The sequence below is a fragment of the Clinocottus analis genome, unplaced genomic scaffold (assembly GCF_023055335.1).
Source record: "Clinocottus analis isolate CAN_PGR_092001 unplaced genomic scaffold, fCliAna1.0.p SCAF_12, whole genome shotgun sequence".
In the NCBI taxonomy this organism is placed as follows: Eukaryota; Metazoa; Chordata; class Actinopteri; order Perciformes; family Cottidae; genus Clinocottus; species Clinocottus analis.
The window spans coordinates 15,834,464-15,853,729 of NW_027175843.1; the positions used below are offsets into that span (position 1 = coordinate 15,834,464).

General features: G+C 39.4%; 2 protein-coding genes across 3 annotated transcripts; both read left to right on the forward strand.

The window, feature by feature from the left end:
• The first annotated feature begins 1,902 nt into the window (after positions 1-1,902).
• On the forward strand, positions 1,903-11,043 carry LOC137783004 (histamine N-methyltransferase-like). 2 transcript variants are annotated; one of them, XM_068572742.1, is made up of 7 exons: positions 1,903-1,973; positions 2,746-2,892; positions 5,015-5,067; positions 5,981-6,088; positions 7,723-7,853; positions 8,037-8,130; positions 9,986-11,043. In XM_068572742.1, exons 2-7 carry the CDS (start codon positions 2,756-2,758, stop codon positions 10,345-10,347), a joined length of 885 nt encoding a protein of 294 aa, XP_068428843.1. In that variant the 5' UTR covers positions 1,903-1,973; positions 2,746-2,755; the 3' UTR covers positions 10,348-11,043. The 2 variants fall into 2 exon arrangements, with proteins under 2 accessions (XP_068428843.1, XP_068428841.1); XM_068572740.1 differs by lacking the exon at positions 1,903-1,973 and adding an exon at positions 2,205-2,486.
• Positions 11,044-12,067: 1,024 nt separating this feature from the next.
• LOC137782997 (histamine N-methyltransferase A-like) lies at positions 12,068-16,701 on the forward strand. Its single transcript, XM_068572731.1, has 7 exons — positions 12,068-12,142; positions 12,244-12,386; positions 12,850-12,902; positions 14,390-14,497; positions 14,687-14,817; positions 15,019-15,112; positions 16,193-16,701. Exons 2-7 carry the CDS (start codon positions 12,253-12,255, stop codon positions 16,543-16,545), a joined length of 873 nt encoding a protein of 290 aa, XP_068428832.1. The 5' UTR covers positions 12,068-12,142; positions 12,244-12,252; the 3' UTR covers positions 16,546-16,701.
• Positions 16,702-19,266: the final 2,565 nt, after the last annotated feature.

Consider the following 19,266-nt stretch of genomic DNA (forward strand, 5'->3'; position numbering starts at 1 on the left):
TCTGTAGCGTGGTCCTCCACTTTGATAAAGAATTAAATACCTCAACAACTACTACTAAATTGTGTACAGACATTATTCCGTCATTGATTGTTGGTGTATGTGCAGCATTATACATATAGTGTGTGTGAGAGACAGACAGTCAGTTGCTTTACTTTGATATCTTTCTGGTACTGAATCAGACAGAATTTCAGCTTCATCAGTTGCAAAAGGAAGTTCGATCCAAAGGCGTGAAGCTTAGAAAAATAATCTTTCGTCCGCTTGCTTGTCTTTTCGGTTTAACATTCTGGGGACAACGAACGCGCAAGAGTGTTTTCTCAGTGTTCACTCAATGTTTCCAGTTGTCCTTGATATTTGAAGATTAGCACCTTGTGATCTGAAAGCACGGAGGTGACACATGGAGTACATCCTCTATCTCGGATAGATAAGATAGAGCATGCTCATATAAAGAGACTCTGAAGTTTGAACTCTGAACCAATGAAGGAAGGAAACATTAATAAATAAAGTTTCCTAGTTTTAGTTCATGTTCTGGCTATATAGTATCCTACAAGCCAAATGTTCCACCTTCTCAAAGGGCCAGAAAATATGATTTTCCAATGAAACATTACGTGAGAATTTATGATGTCTATATTGCTGTTATCCTCTGTTTTTAGATACAATGACATAACGTAAACCCAAAGTAAAATCACTTTTAATCACAAGAAAAGATGTTTTTTAATGTTTAAATTGGTGGTATTGTGTGAATTGAAGAAACAAAGTCTGTAAACTATTTCTCTAATAGGTGGTGGGGTTGTCACTTGAGAATGAAGTAACGCTTTTGTTGTGTACGCAGCATGAGGATGCACTCATGTCCTTGAGAAATATTCACATTCAGAGGGGCACATGTCGAAAAATTTAAATTTCAGAGTCTAAACAATTACATTATAAACTTTTGGCAACCAAATCTTATCTGACTAAAATCTCCTTCCAGCATTCACTCCCTGGTCTCTGATATTATCAGATAAGGTCTGTGGCCCATTTACAACCCGATCAGGGTTACTGGCCTATTTCCTATCTGACGTTACGACGACTGGGAAATCTGGGGGACATGGACGTGCCAAGAAACATTCCTCTCATAATCTTTCCCTGAAGCTTGAGTCTTGTTTTAATCCCAGACTGATCATCCTTTGTTGGGAATGTATACAATATATCCCATCTGCCTTGATTATTGTAATCTTTTTGAGCATGATTAGAATGCCATACCCCACATTGCTGCTGATCAAAGCACGCTGAAATGTCTTTGACTTTAAAAAAAGATCTGTCCATGCAGCTTGCTGAGACTTGAAATAAATCACAGTCACATAGTCAAAGTTACATTCTCTTTATTCTGGAACGCAGAAGTGCGGGCTTGTACTGTGTTAATGTGCAACAAACATGTTGTTTGACAACTAAAACTGGCAGTCATGGTGGATTACTTCAGTTGAGCGGGTTGTTGGAAGCTTATTTGCATTCTGTAGCCTATAGTGAATGAATGGATACCAATGGAAACACTTTGCATGCAAAAATGTTTTTGTATCATTAGTATTTCATACTAAATGCTAATAAGACTCTCCCTGTTAAAAGCATGTATGGAAATTCATGTGATATGAAGATACCTATAATGCGAATATTCACCAAGGCAAACATGCCGCTCAGATTGTCACGTTATTTACTTACAGATATCAGAACAATGATTAATCTCCCTCAATAATTCTTTGTTTGTACTTGAATGTTTGCTCATGCTAATTAAGCAATGTGCAAACATTTTTTTCATAATTGTTTGTTTTTCCCAATGGGCGTAAATGTCGCTTGTAGTTTATCGACGTGGTGTTTCGTCACCGGGTTGCTTTTCCTTTGACGTACCTCGGGGACTCTCCTTCAAGGAAGCGAGGCTTATGCTTAGTGGGAGGGTTTTATTCCAGCCCTCAGACCTCTCTGGACTCCCTCCTGCACGACATGTAAGTGGACGATGTCGCGTTTTAAACCCCACATGCACAAAGAATATGACAACACAAGAGAACAGCCGCTGTGACGTCAACTATTCCGATCAACACACACACACACACACACACACACACACACACACACACACACACACACACACACACACACACACACACACACACACGCACTCACACATCGATCGGACGCGACGGGCTGCGTATCGATCTGTGCGTTTGGCTGCTGTGTGTTTGTTTTTCCGCCGCTGTCGGACTCCTCTTCGACGGTGGCAAACAGGTGCAGCTGCACGGAGACTTGGTTCCGGTCCAGCGGTCTCACGGTCGACAATAAGAGCAATCCGACGGATTGTTCGGTTTTTTTTTTCTTCTTCTTATTTTGTATTTAAATCAGGTGGTTTAGCAACCGATTCAGCACACTGAGAGCAGAAGTTGAAGCAGCTGTACCGCGATTGAAGAAAAGCAAAATGGGGGGAATCAATATCTAATGGCTGCATTCTGTTGTATAATGAAGTGAGTGCAATAAGGAAGTTCGAGCTACGACAGGAAAACTACATACACTTAAATTACACATTATTTGGTTAAATTGAATAGTTGTTGTTGATGATAAATCTGACAGCAACTGTAACCTCCTTACTCAGGCGTCACAGTACCACGAGCTGGACAACAGCTTCTGCACATTTAAAGGACAAAAACAACACGTTTTAGAGATTACTGTTCTGACTCTCTTTGTTGATGAGAATATTCTCCGATTTGTTCATTGTTTTGCCAGTTTATTTGCCATGGCATCTCCACTGACGAGTCTGGTAAATGATGATAGCAGATACCAGAAAAGCTTCCAGCTTTTTCTGGAGCGCTCCTCTGAGCATCAGTGTATGCGGGACTTCATCCACAACATGCTGCCAGATATACTGGCCAGGTAATCTGCCACTCACACACACACACACACACACACACACACACACACTCTCTCTCTCTCTCTCTCTCTCTCTCTCCCTCTCTCTCTCTCTCTCTCTCTCTCTCTCTCTCTCTCTCTCTCTCCAACCATTGACAATATCATATCCAATAATGTGCAATGCAATGTGGTCTATTAAAATAGTTTATATTTAGGTTCCCCAATATTTTTGGAGTTTATTTTACTGTAAACAGATATAACGCCTGATACATCCGACAATATGTATATATTGGTATATAGTATACTATATCCATATATGGCGGGTGATAATTAACAAGATATTCAGTAAAAGAACGACCCAATAATAAATGTGTGATCAATTAGAAGCAATGTATAGTTATAGTTGCCCAAAATAAAACACTGACAAGTTACTTTTTAATCTTTTAGATGTTCAGCATTGTACATTTTAAAAACAGATTACTGGTACTGTAAACCTGGGCTGCGGTCGAATAGTCCTTTTTGGTAATTTTTTTTGTTTATGATTATCATCTTTTTAATCAACTATTTTGTTACATTACAATAAAGCACTATCAAGTTGTGTGGTGTTTCATAAACTGTTGTCTGCATATTTTTATGATCAGATTATAATCTGCATATAAACTAGAACAACATAAATGGATATGAGACACACATATGACACACATCGTTAGTGGGTCAACGTATTTAATTCAGTTGGTTTGAAACTGAAAAATCAGTTTAGTAACTTTGTACTCTGTGTAAAATCCCTTGGTGTTACTTTCATATTAATTCGTTAATTTCTATTCCAACCTTGTTAATAAAGTAATATATGAACCAGGTTGTTTAAATCGTCTGCATAACACAACACTGTAAGAAGACAGATTAAGTATTTAAGATGTGCTTTATTGTGGTTCGAATCGTTGTAGTTTCACCGCTGCAGACAGAGGGACGTCACGAACATCGCCTGCCGTCGCGTCATAACTACGTCGCTTTGTAAAAGTGGAGTCGGATTCTCTAAACACCGCATTTCTCTTTCTCTAACTCCATATGAATTCTCCTTACCATCTTTCCTTGACCCTGTGACCTTTCCACAGAGGTCAAGGAAAAGTGCTTAGGTTTAGACATTACGAGGTGATTATTTGACTATTCGACCGCAGCCCTAGTCTTAAACCTTAAACCTGGTATAAACTGGTCTTAACCCTTAGGAAACAAAGAAAAAAATATTGTACAGAATACAATAAAGTAATAGGTAAGAGAAGAAGAAGGCAGATTGAGGAGGGAAAAAAAATCACTTCCATTTAACTCCTGAATTGTGACTAACATGACAGATAATTAAAAAAAGGCTGATTAACACTCAGGAGGAACCTCGTCATACTCCATCTCTCATTATTTCCAAACAGAACTCTGGGAAGTGTGATGTCGTTCCTTTGCTGGAAGAAAGTTTGTGCTCATTAGACTGTACCTCATAAGCATTTATCTGTCAAACAACTTCAAATTCTTCCTTCAGATGTAATCAGAAAAAGGAGCGTACACACCTCAGCCAATTACACTGTCAAGTATGTGAAAACATAGATGTGATAAGATACAGTGTGAGGAAGTGAAGCACAAAGAGACTCAAGCAACATAACCTTTTCAAATCGACTTATCATGACAACTGAAAGCGAATATTATGTTTAGTTGTTATAATATACATGTTTTACCTTGTTGTTTCTTACTGTTACCAAACCGTGAATATACAAAGATGAACCAATTCAGTAAGGTGTGTGAATGTGAACGGCATTGATTGAGTGTTTGCGGAAGGTTTACTTGCACATTTGTCAATGTTGATACAAGCCTTCGCCGTGTGAGGCCAATGGCAGGTGCAGAGAGCTGAACCCTGTGGCTGTCTCAGAAGCTCACCGGGGAGGCATCTGGAGGTATACACCCCACATGTGAATCGGAAAGTGTGATCTGCCTCTGCATCGGAGACGCTTCACACGCTATACCAGAACATCCCACACGTGTCAGGCAAAATTGACAGTTACAAGCCCTAAAATGTGTCCCACATTCGGCGGGTTGGAGGATGTGAATTTCAAGACTTGACTGTTCTGAAGACTCAAAGTGCTTTTTTCCCTGCTCTCTTCCTCAGCATTGGAAATGGAAAGTCCCACATAAATGTCATAGGAGTTGGGAGCAGAGCTGGTAAGTGCAGAAGGTGTAGAACACTTTTACTGTTGAACCTATCGTATGCGCTGTGTGACTGTGACAGACAGCAGAAGTGAGAGGGCGTTGGTGGATCAGCCTGCTGTAACTCTTCCTATTGGCCTTCTGTCATTTATTGGTGTGACCTTAAAGACCTTTACCCGTGGTATTGCTGCCAAGAGTTTGTATGCATCCGTCCAGTAGTCCGATAAAGTTTGGACCTTAGTCGCAGACAAAGGGACGTCTGTCTGTGCTTTTTACTGCAATTTATTTCCAGCACTCATCATACATACATAATGTGTTCCTGACACTACAGTATGTGCCCATGAGTGCTATTACCCTTCACTTATATCAATGCTAATTCTTTTAATTTACCTGAGCTGTCATGTCAGTATCGCAATGAAGTGAGGCTACTGATTCTCTAATGGACTGTAAAATCCATTAGGACTACTCCCCCGCAAGGTATTATTCTATCTAATCAGAAAGACTCACCGCCTGTCCAAATCAGCTCCTTGGCTTGGATTTACTCCCGTACGTGACAACTTGTCAGCTATAATAAGAACTAGAACAAAATCACCTGCCTGCAGCTCAATAATAATTAAATAAATATTATAGTGATCACGCTCTGGTTTTGAACTTTTGAAAAACACACATTGGATGTGTGTTTTTCTGCTAAACTGACAAATGCTGTTAACTATTTTACTGCTTAAATCTGCAGCCATGTTTGAATTGAGATGATACGCAGGTTGACTAAATATAGTGTGCAGACACACCTCCAGATCCAGTAGAGTGAGCTTTTTGTAGTTTTTTTTATTATGAAACAGTTTGGCTAGTGTGGAGAGACACGGTCAGCATTTTAATTGCAAGAAGAGAAAGGTGGTTTATGAAATACAAACTGTATTGGAACCTGTAGGTGGGATTGACCTCGAGATGCTCTCTGAGCTCCGTCTGAAGCACCCAGGGGTGACAGTGGATAACGAGGTGGTGGAGCCCAGCAGCATTCAGCTGCAGAACTACAAAGGTACAGTCTTTATGGGCACACACGTATTTCACCTATACACACACACACACACAAAATGTACACTGTGTAAAAATTATATATATATATATATATATATATATATATATATATATATATATATATATATATATATATATATATATATATATATATATATATATATATATATATATACCCACATCCACTTTTCTGAATTATCTGAAACTAACACTGAATCCCATCCAGCTCCAAATGATGTATGTGTGTATATATGTATATATGTGTGTATATTTATCTATATATGAAATATAACAGATTACAGTACAGTACGCAGGAAGTTAATAAGGCAGGTTGGAAAAAATAAGTTCACCACACAAATGAACTCCTGGAATGTGATTAGACAAATGAACACTGGGATCCACCTCATACTTTGCTTCATTATAGCAAAACACAACTCTGGGAAACTTGTACATTTATTGTAATACAAGGTTATGCCTGGGCAGAAAGTAGGTTTGTGATGCATCACAGTTGTAGAGTTGTTTTTTTTTTTTACCCCAATTGTATCTGTTGGGAAATATGACCTTTATGAAACAGTTTTTATGAAGTTAATTGATTGTTGATATCATTATTGTAATTATTATTCAATATTGTGATCAATATTGATCAGAATTAACCAGATATTGTGATGGTAAGCCAAGTACTTGGTTGACGCCTTCAGAGAGCAGCAGACTATAATATTCATTCTATTATAACAGGAGATGGATCATGGTCGCTCTAATCATTTTTCCCATTATCTGGCCAGGATTAGACGAGAACAATTGCTTTTATTCATTTATCTAAGTAACTTTGGAACATAATAAAGGTCAGATTTTTAAACTTTGCAATCAGAGAGACAAAATGATACCGTGCACGGCATGGAAAAATTGAAAGACGTTTTAATAATTAAAATCAATTTATAAGAATAATTAGAATAATTTAAAAAAAGATCTACAGCGGACAAAACAAAAAACATTTCATCAAATAATTAGGATACAATATTTTACTTAAACAAATATCTATGATTTAAAATCATAGATATTTCATGGACAAATGAAATCATAGACACATATCTATGATTTATCTGCAGAAGTTGCTTAATTATTTATTTCTAAATGGAATTTAAACATTAAACACAGCATTCATGGAACGAAACACAGACAAACATAACTTTAAATTTAAGCAATTTGCAGAAGGGTTTTCAGAACATCCGACATCCTTCATGGCTGAGCATCAGCTGGTTCCCAGTCCATAACTAGAAGATGTTGAATATGTAATTAGTCTGCTCTTCATTCTGAGGATCACTCCTTCAACTGAGGTGCAACATATAAATGAGTCAACAGTGTGACAAGCAACTGTTATGTCCTATAAGAAAAATAGTCAATGGAAGCACTACAATACAATGTTAGTGTTACTATTACTGTGTAACACAGGGAATTGTAAGTAATAATGCAGATTGTTGTTGAATTAGTTATGTTATGCTTTCCTGTTATATGTAATGGAGATTACACAAAGCAACATGTTGTCACAATACAGATTGTTTTTTGATGTTGTCACAATATTGTGATAATGATGTTTCCATCCAATTCCATAACTCTGTTTTGTGTCTATTGATGCAGTTGTGGTGTCACAGAAACCAGGTTTAGATCACATCAAATTTACCTGGAACCAGATGACTGCCACTGAGTTTGAGGAGCACTGGAAAGGGAAAAAGATGACGAAGAAGGCTGACTTCATTCACATGATACAGGTTTGTGTTGTGCCAATGTAGCGCCTCTGGCCCACAAACTGTATTTTTGACACATCTAGGTCATATTCTTCCGGCAGTGCTCCACAGCAATTAATCCCATTAGAACATCCGTCTAGCGTAACGTAATAATTGGGTGCACCATGAATACAGTTACCAGCTCGTTATCTGCTGTGAATTTGACAGATGCTGTACTACGTGAAGGATCCTGGAGCTACCATGAGCTTCTTCAGGAGTCTCCTGGACAAGAACGGGAAGCTTCTTATCATTCTAGTGTCTGGTAAGTGGGTGGATTTTATCTCAAACTATCAAGACATTTAATCTTTTCCTTCTCCCTGAGTCTTGGGCTTATTTTTGCTGTGTAGAGCCGGTATGCCTAGTACGGATACATCTTTAATATATTGGGATGAAAACCAGTAGATGTATTTAAACCAGCAATTTATTTGTTAGAAAAATTCACTCGAAAATCATTAAAACAGGAACTTTTATTCGTTGCAAGGAAGGAGCAGAGTCAGAAGTACAACATGATGGACAAATTGCATATCCAAGACTGCTCCAAGATCTCTCAAAGAACCACATCTTAAATACTCATCATGACCCACTAACAGAAACCCTCATGACGTCTTCGGCCTAATCGGGAACCTTTCCCTTCGTCCCATAGAGCGGTTTGCAAGAAATGGTCATACGATAACAAAGGAACTGCTCGTTCCTTCAGACAGAAACATACAGATTCCCCAGTCTCACTGCTGTCAGGAGACATGCTGAGTTTGTGTGTAACATTAAACAGAGACAGTAAGATGAGAAGTCTGAATATAACGGTGAAACAGTAAATGATTAAGCGTGAGTAATTTTTTCTTCCAACATTATTCAATCTAAAAATGAATACTATGATACATACATTCATTGTATGTATCATTTCCGTATAAAGTCAGTCGGATGTATCTTCTGTGATGCCCTGGCTTTTCCACTGGTGCCTCCCAACGAGGCAAAGTTTTTAGTTAAGTTTAATATCTTAACATTCAGAAGATGGATTGGATGACACCGATATTCGTTAATGCAATATTATGTATTTTAATGACTTTGGTGATCCATTGACACTAGCACCAAAACTAGGGTCGCGTATCTTTACCTTAGCTCATTATTAAATACCTGCAAAACTAATGACATTCCCATCAGTCTCATTCCTACTTATATTGACTGCAAATTAGTAAATGCTAGCCTGCTAACATGTTAAACTAGGATCCCGTGACATTTGGACATGTTCAATATGAATAGACTTTGAATTACTAAGCATTGCAATTCACTTTTGCTGCTGGATCCTGGGTGTAGCCTGCTAATGCTACATGAATAGATAACGTTACAACTGAACTTTTCTTCACTTCCCTGGAGACAATGAGCACGCATGGACACATGAACAGCGGCACTTTGCCATTGCAACTCAAATTGTGTATGTTTTTTCCCAAAACTAACTTATAACCGTACTGCTATCAAAATACATCTACTCATCACATCCCTGCGCTATTTTTTAGTACTGCTTTGCCCAGTAAGTAATTAGTTTACCGCTTATTTTTGAAGTGCATTGGGGAACTTGTTTAAGTTAGTTCAGGGAACAATGAGTTAGAATAGTATTAAATTGAGTATTGCTGAGCACTCGAGGAAATGCAGCATTGAGTGTGAAGTGTTTTTTATGAGCAGTTCTGGAGAAAGCTGCAGGCAGTGACACCACGGCCAGATTCCGCCTGTTATCAACAGGCAAATTTTCAACCGGCTCTGCACATTGTGTAATCAATTGATGAAACATGACAAGTTTAGTTTTCTATTCAAGCCAAACGACTCAACTGTGTTAAAAGTATGAAGCCAACATGCCTCTCTGCAGAACAGCGAGTTGATAATGTCAAACCCCTCGAGGAGAGAGTGAGATTGGCCACCATCAACCAGACAACAGGAACATTTTTAGCATGTGGGCAAATGTGTGGGCTGAAAGATGAACGGAGAAGCCCTTTTCTTCTGTGAGCATTGTCATTGTGAATATCTTAGCATGCTGACATCAGCTTGTACCTCAATGCTCAGCTCAGCCAAAGTACAGGCTCATGGAGCAGCTACTTTTAGTCTTGATTTCAGGTCGTCTTTTACAGGTGAGAGCGGTTGGGGAAAGCTTTGGCGGACCTACAGTGACGAACTCTGTAACCAAGAAATAAGTCAGTGTGTGACCACCGGAGACATCAAAAGCCTCCTGGACTCCGGGGGGGTGAGCTACCAGAGCTACGAGCTGCCTTCTCAAATGGATATCACCGAGTGTTTCACCGAGGGGGATGAAAAGGGAGAACTTCTGCTTGATTTTCTCACTGAGGTGCTGCACTTCAGTAAGACAGCCTCCTCTGAACTAAAAGCAGGTGTTTTAGAGTTACTTCGGCACCCCGACTGTAGCGTGGAGTCCAACGGTAAAGTTATCTTCAACAACAACCTTGGAGTGATAGTCATCGATCCGCTTACTTAAAAACAAGCGGTTCATATAGTGAAGGTGAAATTTGCAGCAGATTAACATACTTGTAGTTAAAGGTGCTTGTTGAACAACGTACAATTTATAATTTGAAAGAGTGTAACACATTGTTGGCCTATGCCTTGTATTACATGATCCGTTCTGTTTTGTTAGAACATTTATGTTATAGGTTGATACCGATTATTATGTCTTGATTTTATCTGTGCTTGTGAAAAATAAAAAATTTATTGATTGTGTTTTAGTTTTTTTCAACCAAACACATTTTGTTTAAGTGTCATGAACCACAAAATGGGAAGTTCAGACATTAGCTTCATATTCCATCATGATATCATTTTTAATGGGCTACAGCTGGCAGGCTGTGCTACCAACCCTATCGCCATATTGCTCCCATTGGATCATATTACTTTAGAAATATGAAGATAAATTGAACGTTTAATTTTGCATGCAGATTGAGCTGTTAAGTTTGATAAAATGAGCTCTATTATTTTCGTTGATTTTTCAAGTCATGTCATGACAAGTGTCTCAATTTCCGGAAGCAGTGAGATATAGCTAGCTTCCCCTAAATCCTGCGCTACTGCTGGAATACGGTGAGGAGCAGATCTGCAGAAACGATTCTGCCAATAAAGAGTGTATAACGATAATGACTATATATAGATTTTGTGATAATCAATTTAGAAAGTAGAACTCACTAGAGTAGGGATTGCCATGTGTGTCTGCAACGACTGCTGTTGTGATATTGTGACTAAATATACAACTCTTTTGTACAACCCTTGAAAGTGAGTATATAAACGTGTACAATCCTTTCCTGTGACTCACTTGAGATTTACTTAACTGTCCACAAAGTTCTCAGCTGCTGCATGAATTCACCAGGGAGGTAATCAGCAGAACCGTTTCTGCCAAACAGACGCCTGTCAAAAGATTGGAGCTAAAAATAATCATATTTGTATCCTCTGAAGTGTCTATGGTTAAACACATTGCTCTGGGATTGCATGATATCAATTTCAATCAAAAAGGTCACAATACCAGTCCCCCATAACTCTTTCTTCGCAGAAGATCTACTATGTGGATAACCTCACGGACACCATCAACTGCAGTTCATACTGGTATGGATAGCCTGCAAGTCTTGAAATGCTATTGTTGCATCTTGTTTTCACAGTTAAGGGCCAGAGAACATTTTTGCTTTTCCTAGGTTCTGCTGAAAGTGGTGTTTAAGGTCAAATCAAGCAGTTCTAAAAGTAGACAATGTTGATGGAGCATAAAGGTGGAGATTTTGCAACTGGAAAAAAAATGGACAAACATAAGTGTGTTGAGTTTGCTCAAAATATTTTACACGTTGGTGCTCTGCTTCTGGTGCAGATACTTATGAGGATTAGTGGGATTATTTTGTCTTGTGTGAACAGTTTAGAAGATACTTTCCGGGCCACTTTGCTACTTATGTTCAAAACATGCTGTTGCCCTAGAACTTGGGCCGATTTCAGCCACATCCAAGTGAAATACGAAAGCTCTGGGCTTGTAAAAACAACACCAGAAACACTAAACATTTGAGACTAATTTCTGAGAATCTCTAAGATACTTGTGAACGACTGATTTCAAAATAGCCACTGGAAATAAAAAACAAAACCCAAAAACCAGCTGGCTCTGGTGCGCAGACAAAGTTCATCTTTCAAGAGTTACGTAACAGTACGTCACGTGAGTTTGTATGCGCCAGCCAGTGGGAGGGGCCTTGCGACTCTATAACTGCACAAGACTGGAAAACAGTCGTCTCTCTGTCCTTACTCTCCGCATCTTAAAGGTAATTGGTCGTATTTGCAGATCGTCTTTAAATAGTTGTGTTTTTTAAATGCATAAATCATTGTTACGGTTTCTAACCACTGTGTGTGTAACGCTTTGCAGGAAGCAGTCATGGCTGAGGAAGCAAAGACGACTTGTTATGATGGCGGTTGTGCGAAAAGTTTTCAGTTCTATTTACAACACTCGGGAGAACACAAGGCCATTTTCCAATGTCTTCACAACCTCTTGCCAGGAGAATTTAAAAGGTAACTTACAAGAGGAAAGGCTCTGATTGCTGAACTGAACGTGTTTGTCAGGACATTCTCACTATGGCCATAAACAAGCTGCAACTCCAATAGAAATATGGAAATGTCATCGTCCACTGTCTGCACGTCAGTAGAGCAATAGTAACAAATCAGAAAAGAAATTAGAATGTGTACTTTTCCGCTATAAAAGTATAAATACAATACTTTTAGACACAAAATATATATATACAAATAAATATGTTAATATGTATATATAAAAGCTAATGATATTGGAGCTGAGGGTTAAGACCCTGTTTTCTGTGTAATAGAATGGAAAGTGAAGTCAACATCAAATTAAACCACACGCATATATACTGTAAAGTGTTTCTACTGTGTCTTGTTATGTATTTTTTAATTCACTTTTGTCTTTTAATTTTAAGTAACAATTTTATCCTTTTACTTTTCCACCTCTCATATGTTGCAGAATCGGATTAGACAAAAGCAGCCTGGATGTTCTTGGTGTTGGAAGTGGTGGAGGTATGTGACGAGATACAGCAACTGGTAACTGTTGCTTGGACACATGTTGTGGTTTGTAGAAGTCACTTTGGCTCGGTTACAAACTGTTGTGTGCCGTGGCAAAGCTCCACGAGTGTAAGGGATTGCATTATCGTGTGGTTTATGTTCTCCAAGAAGTAGCTCAGTGGAAAATGCTCTCTACCTTGATTTTGATCATAATGATGCCATCGAAATTGATTTCATTTCACCCCCCCTCAACCCCCCTCCATAGTTGGCTTTGATGTAAAAAAAAAAAAAAAAAATGCCCAGAGTTTATTAATTCAAATTGCCCCATATAAACATTGTGATAAGGTTTCAGGTCCAAATGTGGACCCAAATAAAAAGACATGTCAGGACATGAAATGAACAAAGGCGAGCGTTGATAACAAAAAGCTGGTTGCAAAAAATAACCAGGAAACAAACAGAGAGCAGGCTGAGACAAACTAAACTGAGAACAAACACAAGTGGGTTGACGAGAGGAGCGCCAGTTACAAAGTTCACAATATCGTGACCCTAGTTCTAAACCCAAAAGCTGTGCCCTCTACATTAAGCTGACTTTTTTGATGTAAATCAAATTCCGTTTTTACTCTATATAAACAGCAACTGGGAGCAATTAGGAGTAAAGTGTCTTGCTTAAGGACACATCAACGTGGGTTAGCAGAGCAGGGTGCGAACCACCTGCCCTCTGATTGATTGACTGGAATGCTAACCACTGAGCCACAGTCACCCTCTCCTGGACTCTATGGGTAATACTCCTCTCGAATCTCAAGCAAGCATTCCCCCACTATGTACACGTATATCCTTGCCTCTCATCTTGTGAAGCAAGATCGTTTGAGGTTCAAGTCAAAGAGAAGAAAGTATGAAAGAAATCTCACAATTGTACGTAATATTTTACAATGTTAAATGTAGTAGAAAAGTGCTTCCAATTGCTATTCACTAAATATCAGTCTAAAGCCTCATATTTACTTATAATATCATACAATATTTAAATAAATTTTACAAAGTAACACATTTGTTAAATGTATGCCCCATCACTTATATTTCAGGCATATAAAGTATTCGTTTTAAGATGATAGATCCCAAGAAATTGTCAAAAATTTGAACTAGCCCTTTGAGTAGACGGGACATTTCTGGGTTACAGGAGGAAACGTTGGTCAAAGTGCTTGCAGTCTCAACTCTGCGACACTAAAAGATGCATGTTTGAACAGCACCAACATCAAAGTCATTTTTCTTATCTAAAATGTCTGTCTGTAGAACAAACACCACCTCTCCCTTTCCAACACACACACGCAGTTTCTCAGGTTTAGTAGTTCAGCGTCTGTCACCGCCTTGCTAAACCTGCATTTTTCCTGTTTGTACAAGTCCGTGTCCCCACTCTTGAGTGCCCGAATCCTGAGTTTTCACAATGCAGCAGCATTACACTGAAGGAACAGGTCTTTAAAGTCTAAAGATGTCCTGGTTTCTTCCAGGGGAGGTGGATGTGCAGATACTCACTCTGCTGCAGTCTACATTCCCTGCTGTCCCGATCACTACTGACATTGTGGAGGGCAGTGCTGAGCTCACAGACAACTTCAAAGGTAGTAAACAGAGTGATTTTGTATTCTGATTTTTAGATTTCTATTTGTGTCTTTATTGCCTTCATCTGATCGTAATATGTGTTTCTGTTGTAGCTATTGTCATCTGTTATATTGCATGTTCTCACTGTGTATATACAGTGTTTCTTAGTTGGATTGTCTGCATTATCTGTTTTTTTGTACAACTTCTAGCTTTGGTTGCAAAGACCACCAACCTTCAGAAGATCCAATTTGCTTGGCATTTGATGGGCAGTGAGAACTATGAAAAACAAGTCAAAGCTAAGGGAGAAATGAAGAAATTTGACTTCATACAAATGGTTCAGGTATTAATACATTTATCTTCAGTTTAACAATGTCATAATGATGAATTCATCTCACTCTGTGTATGCCATGAGATATATTTAGCAGTCCCTAAAGTATTCACATAATACCATTTCCCCAGACAAAACTACGTTGTTAGGAAACACTTTAAGCGCAAATCAAAACATCAAATTAAAGGTTGCTCCCAACTCTCTCCTTAACAGATGATCTACTATGTGGAAAACCTGGCTGGTACCATCACATTCTACCGCAGCCTCCTGAAGAACAATGGCAGGCTGATGATCATAGTTGAAGCAGGTCAGTAGAACTACATGTTCCAGACTGTTTCCCACCATTCTTCTTCCTCACCTGTTTCTGAATAAAGTGCACAAACAAACAGATAACAGGACTTTGAACAAATGTACTGTAAGTGTATGTTCTGTTATGAGCGAGCTTGCGATGCAGCAGAGACAAGATTATGGTGTTGAAGGCATAGCTCAAATCTACAAAAAGGATCCTGTTTAGGTTCCTGGGGAGTCCAGATTCTGGAAGATGAAGTTGAGGGCCATGTTGACAGCATCTTCAGGGGGTCCAGGAGTGGGTCAGTGAGGGGTTTGAGGTGGGACAGGACTGGGCGTTCAAAGGACTTCATGACCACAGAGGTCAGGGCAGCGGGCCTGTCGTCATTTAGTCCTGTGATAGGTTTAAGGGACAAGGATGATGGTGGGGGCCTTGAAGCAGGCTGGTACGTGGCATGTCTCAAGGGAGGTGTTGAAGATGTCTGTGAACACCAGAGAAAGCTGACCAGCACAGCTTGTTAATGTCTCTCTCGAGAATAGAGAGAGTTGTCACTGGGGAAGGGGTTGGGACGCTGGAAAGGGTGGGATAGAAGCATGACCCTGCCAGGCAGAGGTCATTTATAGAGTAGGGGTTTTTAGGCTTGTTTTTGTGATCTGTCTGAGGCCTCTCCAGACGGAAGCAGAGTCACTTGCTGAGAGCTGGTGTTGCAGTTTCTCAGTTATAGTAGTTTAGCGTCTCTCACCGCCTTGCTAAACCTGTATTTTCCCTGTTTGTACAAGGCCTTGTACCCACTCCTAAATACCTGAGCCTTGTGCAGCCGTAGCTTTCTAAATTCTGCTGTAAACCAGGGTTTGTCATTGTTGTGACATGCATGTGATTTGCATCTTACTAAGCCCGATACTTACTCATATTCTGTGTAGGAAGAACTGTGTCTTCTTGGATTTTTGAGTTGATGACTGTTGAACCCTCTTGACTGTTGTTCAAGATCCTCAGACGTCCAATAGTCTCTCATGACTGTAATAAAAAGCATTGGTGTTTTATTGTCTGTTAATATATTTCTTCCAGATTTATTTCATTATTTAATCTCTTAATTTCCAGCTCACTCTGGTTGGGACATCTTGTGGAAGACTTACAAGAAGGAGCTCGCTGTCGATGCCATCACAGAGTACCGCTCATCAGCCGAGGTCATTGCCTATCTGAAGAGCCAGGGTCTGAAATATGAGGAGCACGTCATCCCCAACTCCTTCGACATCACGGAGTGCTTCGACCCAAGCAGCCAGACCGGAGAGAGTCTCCTGGATTTTATGACAGCGAAAACACACTTCTATCAGTCCTTCACCCCGGAGATCAGAGCAGGAATTCTAGACCTGCTCAGAAGCAAGTGCAGCACTGAAAAAGATGGCAAAGTTATCTTCAACAGTAATTTGAGCTGCATACTCATTTATGCTTGAGGCGTCTTATGGAAAATGGTTCATCCATTCTGATTTATATTCTTGCATTCACTTGACCCTGCTATTGGATCATGCCGTAGTCAGCCATTGTCTAATTGCAGCTAATTTTGTGTGTATGTAAACCATCAATAAATACAATTTATATCCAAAATCTCATTCTGTACTCTAATGATAGACATTCAAAGTCAAAAAAATGGTTTCACTGTATATTACATGAACACGTTCGATATTTTAGTAGCTCTGAAATAAAGAGCAGCTTTGAATAACTTTCTGATAAAGACATTTAATAAAAAGGTTAAGCATGAAAAAGTATGGATTACCTCTGTTGACATTGTTTACATGGATGATTGAAAATTTCTATTAAAAAAACAAATGTTCTGTAATTTAAAAGAGTTCAACCATTGAAATAGTAAAATTTGCCGTGCGGCTCCAGACACATTTTCTTGGTGGGCAAAATGGCTCAGGGGATAAGAACGGTTGCTGACCCCTAGATGAGATGGACACATTTAATACAATGAAAATACTGGGTTCAGGATGTCAGTGAACGTTTCATGAGCTTTTATGCCCGGAAGCAGAGGTGGAGCATGTACAGAGGTTTTAACGGTATTGATTCTTGTCGTAGGCTCCGCCCACAGTATCCTGTTCTTGTTATAGAACAAACACGCATGTGTTAGGTGTTTGTTTTGCTCCTGGTATGTGCTCCCCGGTTTGTTTCCCTCCTGTTGGTGTTGTAGGCCATGTGGTGGGTTGTCAGTAAGGTCACACCCAGAATTCCGCCCACTGCCACGCCCCCTCCTTAGGCCCAGCTGTGGTGTGTTTAAGGTGATCACCAGGCAGCTGATATAAGGACCATTGCCTTCCCCGGTAGATTGTCAGGTCGTTAAGGTATCCTAGCTGTTCTTGCGTCTGGAGAATAGGAGCATGGTCATGAGGTCGGTCGAGTTGCTCTCCCGATACTGGAACTGAAGAGAAGGACGTCAGGTGGAAAGGATCCCCTGTTGTCTGATGGACATTAAGACGTAGTCAGTTTTGTTTGTTTATGTTTTTGTGGCATTTTAAAATAAAGTCTGCTCTTTTTTGGGAAGTTGCTGTGCAAGTGTGCGTTTGGGTCCTCTACACCACACCCCACCTTAACAGCATGACCATTAACATGCACTGTGATTGGTCAGTGAAGCTCGCGGCCCACCTAGATTATAGAATCTCAGGATTTACTGATGACCCCTTTCCCACTGATGACCCCTTTCCAAAGCAAGCTTCTGCAAACCAAAGTTATTGGATGGGAACTTCATTTTATGAGAGTGCCATGCTGGCTTGTCCAACATGCTAAAGAATCTAATGGTAATCTGTCGCATTGGTTCCTAACCCCAAGTTCAGTCTGACGGTCTACATCACCCTACAGCTCCAGAGGTCATTCTCAAGGGTCATGAAAAAGGTATCATAGTAGCAAAGAAGTGAATGAAACCAATTCATCTGGTTTGTGCTCTTGTAAGATTTAGTCAAAATGTTTGTATCTCATTGGCATTTGGACCCCAGCTTTTGGCCAACACTACATCTTCTCATCTTGGCCCTTTGACCTCTTCTGTACCACTCAATGAAGGATTTAAGTGACAAATCTATCAACAAAATAAGTATGTTTGGTTCTAAAATGACACAAATATAACAAGTAAATACATGATGTATACAACTATACTGCAAATAAACCATGCACATTGAATATCAGAGGAAATAAACACATCTTACTCATTTAAGGAAGATTGGTGTCCTCTTGGATTTTTGAGTTGAGGACTGTTGAGCCCTCTTGACTGTTATTCAAGATCCTCAGACGTCCAATAGTCTCTCATGACTGTAATAAGTAGCGTTGGTGTTTTTATTGTCTGTCAATATATTTCTTCCGGATTTATTTCATTATTTAATCTCCTTATTTCCAGCTCACTCTGGTTGGGACATCTTGTGGAAGACTTACGAGAAGGAGCTCGCAAACGATGAAATGAAAGAGTGCCGCTCATCAGCCGAGGTCATTGCCTATCTGAAGAGCCAGGGTCTGAAATATGAGGAGCACGACATCCCCAACTCCTTCGACATCACGGAGTGCTTCGACCCAAGCAGCAAGACCAGAGAGAGTCTCCTGGATTTCTTTACAATGAAAACAAACTTCCACCAGTCCTTCACCCCGGAGATCAGAGCAGGAATTCTAGACCTGCTCAGAAGCAAGTGCAGCACTGAAAAAGATGGCAAAGTTATCTTCAACAATAATGTAAACTGCATACTCGTTTATGCTTGAAGTGTCTTATAGAAAATGATTCATGCATTCTAATTTGAATTCTTGCATTCATTTGACCCTGCTATTGGATCATGCAGTAGTCAAGTCATTTTAGCTATCTACTTCATTTTGTCTGTATGTAAACCAACATTATCAATAAATACAATTTCTGTCCAAAATCTCTTTCTCTATTCCTATGACAGACATTCAACAGAGTGAATGTGATGACAGCCCCAAGACAACTGCCTTTGTCAAATATAATTGGTACAGAGATTGAACGGTTGAAAGTTTTTTTCACATTGATATGTTTGCTATTGTATTTTAGAAGTTCTGCAGAAAAGAGCAGCTTTGACTGACTTCTAATATAAAATAATAATAATATAACTATTTATTTAGCACCTTCAAAAACAAAGTTTACAAAGTGCTCTACAGATAAGCAAAGTACAGACATAAGTTAAATA